This window comes from Glycine max, chromosome 17, assembly GCF_000004515.6.
Source record: "Glycine max cultivar Williams 82 chromosome 17, Glycine_max_v4.0, whole genome shotgun sequence".
Taxonomy (NCBI): Eukaryota; Viridiplantae; Streptophyta; class Magnoliopsida; order Fabales; family Fabaceae; genus Glycine; species Glycine max.
The window spans coordinates 38,693,384-38,701,773 of NC_038253.2; the positions used below are offsets into that span (position 1 = coordinate 38,693,384).

Here is an 8,390-nt window from a genome sequence, read left to right on the forward strand (position 1 = left end):
GATCATCATGTTGGATATGATAGACTTTAAAAATGTTTAATATTTTGTTTTAAATAAAGTTCATGATAATGAACAACATAAAGGCATTAGTTAAATAATATTAAAGACATTTATTACATATTTTTTATTACTTACAAAGTAAGTATCAATTATTGATTGGTGAATTTAATAAATATTTTAATGACAATTTTCTATTTTTCTTTTTTAACCGTGCCCGTTCTTCTCTCTTTAAACAGTTAGAAGGACTAGTATATTTTTTTTATGCGAATAGAAGGACTTATATGAAGTTAAATAATTATTCAATAAATAACATGAAGCATATTCATGCATAGATTTATATGAACACTTATTTCTAAAACCAGAGGAACAAGGTAAAGTAGGGTACTTGGAAGCTACCTGGCTCTCCTATTCTGAAACCACACCTCTACTTGTCTTGCTCGCAGATTCAGTTTCATTGCCAATTCTTGCTTTTGCTTCTGAGAAAAATGACAAAGGGATTGAAAATCGAGTTGAGAAAACCTTACAATGAATTAATGATTGATCGAAGAATAATAAACTAAACCATGATCAATCATATATCATATATATATAATATTGATTAATGGAAAATATCAACACACATCCCCTTTTTGGAAGTGCATATACGTGGAAAGAAAAGATATATATAGAGAGAGAATAAAAGAAAAAGAAAATGACAAATATGATAAATGATGTGATGAAAAATATATATAAAAAAAATAAGAGGAAAAATGAGATAGACATAAAATGAAAGAGAAATAGATGTATGATAATAATTGTTCATATAATTAATTAAGGTACCGGATTGAGAGTAGAATGCTCTCTGAAATTTTCCTCCAAGACTGCTGCTTGTTCTTTTGTGAGTCTAAGTTTCTTTCTGGGGTTACCATCCTCATCAACATCACCAACAACCCTTGTTGGAACTTTCTCTACCACTACCTCAAATTCTTCTCCTCCCAAGACCTGATCTCTTTCCCTCTTGATGCTAGAAGAGTTGGAAAATGAAGACACCGCACTAGGAGAAGAAACTTGGGGACGAAAATATTCATAGGACTCAGTCTTTGAACTTGGTTGATTATTATTATTCACTTCATCATCATCATCACCATCATCATCATCTGGTGGTCCTAATGTAAGTGAAGGGTATGTGTTGTTACATTTTGATGATGGATTCTCCACTTTTTTGATCTTATGGCTTTCTCTCATGGGATCATTATTTGTACTCTTCATGCAATTCCCTGATTGATCATGGAAGCTAACAAGACCAAGACCAAGACCAAGTCCAAGCCCTGTGTTTGATGTATCATGAAAACTCATGATATGAATTCTGAGGGTGAAAAATGTTGAAGGGGTTTGCTAGCTGAAACTTGCAATATGTTGTGAATAGATATTATATATATAGATGAAAAAAATGATGGTGCGGGTTGGGAAATTATAGGAATAGAGAGACTTGTAAGAGGGGGTTATATATCGTGTGGGAATGAAGAGGATTTATTATATGATTGGGTTTGTGCCTTTGTGGGGTCTCATTTAATTTTGTTTGTTTATTAGGGGTATTAGGCAAGGAAATGAGAGATTTAATGCATGGAGGCAAATGATGATATAAATGTGTGGTTAATTAATTGTTCTGGAAAACTATGAAATTAATTTCCTTTTCTCCTTTTGGCTCATAAGTTGACCATGGGAAAGTTAATGACTCCTCCCCCTTCTTTTCAAGCAGGACATGTTCTGCAAAATAACAAGCAAATGTATCATGATGAAGTGGATATGGTATATGGTATACGTGGAATCACGTGGAAAGTGGATAGCACAATGTAGAGCATATATGATCGAGATCTAGAGAATATTTCAGCCCTTTTAACCTTTTCACTTTTCTACTTTTATTCCAGAATTTTTGGTTTAACTTTTTTTTTTGTTACTTTTTTAACAGTGATCAAAAGTAATTTATATGCATCTACTCAAATTTTATGGAAGTTGTCTGTTGTGTGGTTTTATATATTTAATAAAAAAAATATTTGATAAGAAATATTTAATGTTTTTTACATCATGCATGTTTCTATTGACACACAATATTGTCCTTTTGATTAAATATTTATCCACGATAATGAAAATACATTAGTTGACTTTAGAAAGCCTTTAGCGTTAAGATTTTGCAATCATTGAATTTTCTGGTAATTAGTTTACATACCTAATATATAGTCCTAAATAATACTAATGCAAACTTGCTGTAAAAAAAAAAAATACTAATACAAACTTATGATATTTCACCTGGGTTATGTCGTACTAAATTTGTAGCATATATATGTGTGCCTCTGATCATTATTAAGAGATATATACTATTATGAGAACTATTGATAACTCACTCTTAAGTAGCGTTAGTAAAAAATATTAAAATTTATGGAATATAGGTAAAAAATATTAAATAAGATGTGAAAGTGTCGATCCTCATTATTTCATGAGTATGAATAAATTTTAATTAATAAAAAAAATAATATATTTCAAAGTTATTAATAACGTTTTCTGTATTAGTTACCATAGGTTTGTAATTTCGTTATCATGAATTTAATTTTGTAAATGAACACCAAGTATTTTAAAAGGAAAAGAAAATAACAGTTATTATAAAAATATGAAATATTTGACGAGACAACGATTATAAAAACTCAATTAAAAAAGGTGACAAGACAATGTTCTTGAGGATTGGTAGTTGACCGAGACGTGTGATCCAATTGGCTGGCTACAGAAAGCTTCCATAAATTAATTTGACTAAACCTTTTTCAAGAAAAATATTGCGAAAAAGTGCCATTTTACTTAACGAATAAGATAAAGAATCTTGTAATCTTAAACCTTTCCACACGGTAGATAGGAGAATATATAAAAATTGCCACTGTTTGAAATGTGAAAGAAATTGAGCTGAATTCAATAGGGCGTAACATTAGAGTTTGAAGAAGAATTGAGTATTTTTATTTTAAGTGAAATTTCATATTTTGTGTAGTAAATTTTGAACAAAAAGAAGATTTATTTAAATGCAAGTTTATTTGAACTTGAAAACTGCATGTGGAGCTTGATTTGAATAGGAATTTTAATTCAATTTATTTTTAACTAGAGATAAAACTTAATTCATTTTTCTTTTTATAAACAGCGTGCAAAGCATCACAATAGTAACTTAGATTCCAACGAGATATATTGACAGTATCTAAGACACTATATTTATCAAAGTTTAGTCGATCTTGTTGCTCAAACCCTAGTGCTCAAGTTTGATTAAAATAATTTAATCATATCCTATTCGAGTTGGGTATATTGTCAGATTCCAGCTTGAATTACTTATCAAGCTACTTACTTATTTGATTGTCATATGTTTTTAGGGGATAAATTTTCAATGGACAGATTGAACAGTCTTACAGTGGTCCTCCTAGTAAGAGGCCACTATACACACCACCAAAGGGACACTATAGTTAATAACGTTCCCATGTGTGCACCTTTCCGCCATTGTCACTATGGGGATACTAACAGGATGTGAAATAAAAATAGAGTTGAGTTTTTAGGAGGTGAGACTTAAAGTAAAAATTGAGAGATATGTAAAATCTTTTAGTTAATATGTGTATCTTTTTTTTTTTTATTTTAAATAGTTAATAACAAATGTTAATAATTCTAAATCTTAAGTTTTAATTGTTTTATCTTTGAGTCCATCCAGATTAAAATTATATTTATAGAATGAAAAACATAAAGGTGTATTTTGGGAATATATTAAAAAAAATGAAAATGGTCATGAATACTCAAGATACTATTATATATGTATCTTCTGATGATTAATTAATAGACATTTGTGATACTTGAGATTATATGATCAGCATTATATATACATGCATGCATTCTATCTATCGAATTAAACTCGATGAGATAAGGTGGCTTATAGTCATAATCGTATGATCTTAAAAAATGTGTTATTAAAACTTTATAATATCATACCATAATTTATATATAGCTACGGTATGCGTAATGACTTGATAAAAGGCGTGCGTGCATACTTGAATTCACGACCACAATCCATTATTGGCTTATTTTTCTTCTATTTCGATAATTGTTTGCATAACAATTCCTCAAATAGTTCAGATGATGGGATACCACTTCAAAAGAGGCAAAACGAGTTGATATGGTTTGAGTTGAGAGACAATCCCACACTCATCAAGGGAACAACAAGTCAGAATGAAAAATGTGGAGTACAAAAGCAATATCCACAAGGAGACATGTTCTCTCAAGCTTCCAGATCATATATTTATCGTTTATTTTCTCGCTCTCTCTCTCTATATATATATATATTTGCATCTCAGCGGTCAGAGCCGTTATAATGAATAGAGGGGCTTTCTTTTGTTTCCAAATGATATCAATGCAGTTTTTCTGTTTAATGAGAAACCCTAAACCATAAATGTATTCTCTTCCGAGGGCAAGTTGTTAATTTGTGAGATTGAAGTCAATTTTATTATGATTTGTTCCTTCTAACTATCTTCTAATTAAGAAATCAAAGAGATGCCATTATATATATATATATATATATATATGAACCAGTAGCTAGAGTAACAATACAGAGAAGAAAAAAACTAAAAAGGTCTACCTAACGATGTAAAAATGTTTTTGTTTTATAGGGCCGGTTCAAGTAGGGATGGGCCACAATCCTAAGATGAGGACGCACTGCATATATACCTATGAGGTAAATTCAATATGACGCTAGTTCTTTACCCACTTATTATTTTGGAATCTCTTGACATGGGTAGTGCCAATAAGGGAACTTGAATTCTCTATTTTCGGGTGTAAAGAATTTCATGAATTGCAAATCGAGTAATTATAGCAAGTCTTGGATGGTTACTCAATCCAGTAAATTTGCTTGGACCTGTCCATGTAAACCTAGAAAATACAGGTAACAATAATAACATGTATAATAATTCTTGGTAAAAACACATGAATGATAATTAAAAGTAAAAATAAAATCAAATCAAATCATCAAGCCATTAAATCGCTAATCATTGTTTTCTTGTTTCTCGTGTTCTCCGCCTCAAGTGAACACAATCAATATAAAAAAAATTAAGTAAAATAAATAAATTAAATTAAATCATACAAAAAGAAAAACATCTACCACTATAATATATGACAAATAGGTCCTAATTTATATTTTCTATCAATTTTTAGTACTACTTTATATCCAAACAACCAAAACAAATTCACGATCAGTGTTGCTTTACGAAAAATAGTTATGATCAATAAAGTATGAAGTAACAAAAACTAGTATAGGCCTTCCAAAAAAATAAACAAAAACTAGTATAGTATTTTCTTTTTTTTTTTAGACCAACAAAAAGTAGCAATATGGTACAAAACAAACCATTTAGGTGAAAAAATTTATACTTCGTTGGACATGATTGATGAGCAAATCACCGACGAATCAATTAATTCAATGTATCATGATTGAGAAATTGAAATTGATGTGATGGATAACATCAAACTACATAAAAAAAAATTCCCCCCTACTGGGGCAGGGTTAAAAGTTTTACTTCAATATGTTCCATAGACATTAGGACATAAGCAACAGTACGAGATCAAGTGAAATAGCATTTTCAATTGACAACTAGTTTCTTACACAATTAAATAGAACCTTGACTTTGTCACAGTAGACAATATTAAAGCATTGTTTAAACCAAAGGATGATTGGGAATAATTGGTATTAGACAACACAACAGTAGTCTCTTGCTCAAATACTAAATTAGACCAAGAAAGTAATCAAGGAGAGAAATAAAAGATAGACGGAAAGCTTAAAAATTAAAGAATGTCCCTATCCATGACAGATAGATGCTGGTTCTCCAATTAATTTTGATATTTATCCTGATTACCAGATGTCAATTAATCACGCCAGAACATAGTATAGTATAATTTACAGATAATTATATCTTTTAAATATATGATCAAAAGTTTGATCATTAAGTTTGTATGTAAAATAATATATGTTATTAGGAGAAATCAATCTTTTAAGTATATCTCAATATCTAAAAAGATTGATCTCTAACTCTTGACTAGAGAATACCTCCAATATACTCTAGTCTGAAACACCATTTTCGAATTCAAACTGATGATCAATTGATCATTAAGATACCATTTTACCGTTATACCAAGGTTCATCTTCGACTAGAGAGTATCTCAAATTAAAATTAAAAAAAAAATGTTAGGTTGACAAGGGGAGGCAAGAGATAGGTTTAGGTGGGCCAACAAATAATATGATATGATTGGGTATTTGATTAAAAAAAGTAAGATTATGATGATGATGATTATGGAGCGTTGAAGTTGGCAATGATGTATGAAGAGGGGAGTGGAGATAAGGTCTATGATGTGTTCCGGGATATAAAGCCAGTTTTGGCCAGTGAGAGTTTTGGTTTGTGCTCTTTGTTCGGCCTTTCCACAACCCCTTTCTTTTCTTTTCTTCCTTACCAACCATCCATGTCAACCAAGCCCAACACTTTTGTCTGCATTTTGAACACAAGTTTAGTTTTTGATTGCAATCTACGTAATCATTTTACTACTCCTTGTGTGTGTTGCTGCCTCTCATCAGCTAGCATCCAATTCTCTCTCATTAGATTTCTTTGCCTCATCTATTGGCCAAAACAGGGATAGGACTGTTCACAAAACTGATAGCAACAAACGTGTCACGCCTCAAATTTCTTTAGTTGCATGATTCATTCAGAGAAAGCAACTTTTTCTCTCTCTCTATATATATATAATAGACCTGCAAAATAAAGTAGATCGGACTAAAAAGTGGATTAGTTCAAGTAATGAATATTTAATTTTCTTTAAAGAGTTTTATGTGTGAAAACATTTCAGAAAGTTAATCTTATCATATTATATATTTATGTTTTTTATTCGAATAAAATTATCTCTAATAAAATATATTTAGATTCTTTTTTATAGCAGAAGATTGTATTTTCTATTGACACGTGACATGCGGCACTATTATATTGTAGCTATGAGCTTTTAGGTTTTGTGTATAAATAAATAGATAAAGATGTGAGAAAATATTAACATTAATTTGAGATTGATTTTAATAATTTAATAATTATAAGTTTTTATTAAAAATTTGTTAATCATACTTTTACGTTTGTATTTTAATAAATGTTTTTATTGTCATTAAACTTATCACACTTTTAGACAATTAAAATCAGTCCTAAGAATTTATGTTAATAAAACTTACAAATACAGTCCATAACTACATTAGATATTCAATTTAAAAATTAATTTATGATCACATGAATTCTGTATAATTAACTCATTTAGAGAATTACAATTCTTATTGTGTTTATCTTTCTAATATGATATTAAATTTTGACACAACATATACAGAGATTATGCTTTTAAAAGACTAATTTGTGTGAAGGAAAGCGTCATATATAAGATAATTGTTGATGAATGTTTACCTAATAATTAAAATTTTCAGTAAGGTTTATAACAGGTTGAAGGTAAATTCAGTAGGGTTAGCCTAACGATGAAAAGTTTAAATAATTTGCATAAAATTTTATATTGAAATTCATTGTAAAAAAACCAAACGAATAAAAAAAATTACAGGTTGAAGGTTTAGGATACTGGTTTCACACAAGTTTTATGTAGTAGTTTATGATATAATACCCCATTTGGGGGGGGTTGAATTTGATTGAACTCTCTTGAATAATGTTGTTCCTGTATTGTTTTTGGATATGACTTTTAAGTGATGATGAGATGAACAGAAAAGTGAGGCAAGAAGGTCTAATAAGCAAAACACAATCGTCTTCGATATCAGTGAGACAAATGCACCAGCTGGACATTGTCTTTATCAAAAGCAAACCCCCGACTATTAATGGGCGTCTTTGTTATATATACTTCATAATATGTGTGACTAGCTAATTGACTAGGCTGATCTCTCACATAGTCACATAACATAATCACATTTCACATGTTTCTTTCAAATTAAGATGTTGTTATGAAGTTGCACATCATGGTCTAAGTAGTATTTCTTTTTTGTTTTAGAAATCAAAGACAATATCCAAAGATTTATTTTGATTACTAGTTATAATAAGTTTGCTTCAATTTTTTAAAATTGCATGCGTAGTACCTTAAAAAATAAAAATTATTCTTGAAGCCCTTTAAGTAAATAGGTGAGATCTTCCACCCAATGACATGTGCAAAAAAAAAAATAGTGCAAGTGCACATAAAACATATTTCATTTCGTTTAGGCCAAGAAACATGAAAAGACAGTTGGATTTGTATTACTTGAAATTATATATCATCTTCCAATCTTTCGTTTTGATGTGTTTTTGGCCATAGTTTGTGCTATTATGTTAATTTAACGGTGTGTGATGAAGGAT

The 8,390-nt window shown here is 29.8% G+C and overlaps 1 protein-coding gene across 1 annotated transcript in view; it reads right to left on the reverse strand.

The window, feature by feature from the left end:
* The window catches only part of LOC100797650 (homeobox-leucine zipper protein HAT9), a 2,619-nt gene extending 1,137 nt beyond the window's left edge, over positions 1-1,482 (reverse strand). The window contains exons 1-2 of the mRNA XM_003556912.5: positions 820-1,482; positions 397-476 (exon numbers count right to left, since the gene is read on the reverse strand). Coding sequence (XP_003556960.2) covers positions 397-476; positions 820-1,335 — 596 coding nt within the window. The 5' untranslated portion in view covers positions 1,336-1,482. The remainder of the gene's footprint in view (positions 1-396; positions 477-819) is intronic.
* Between the last annotated feature and the right edge of the window lie 6,908 nt (positions 1,483-8,390).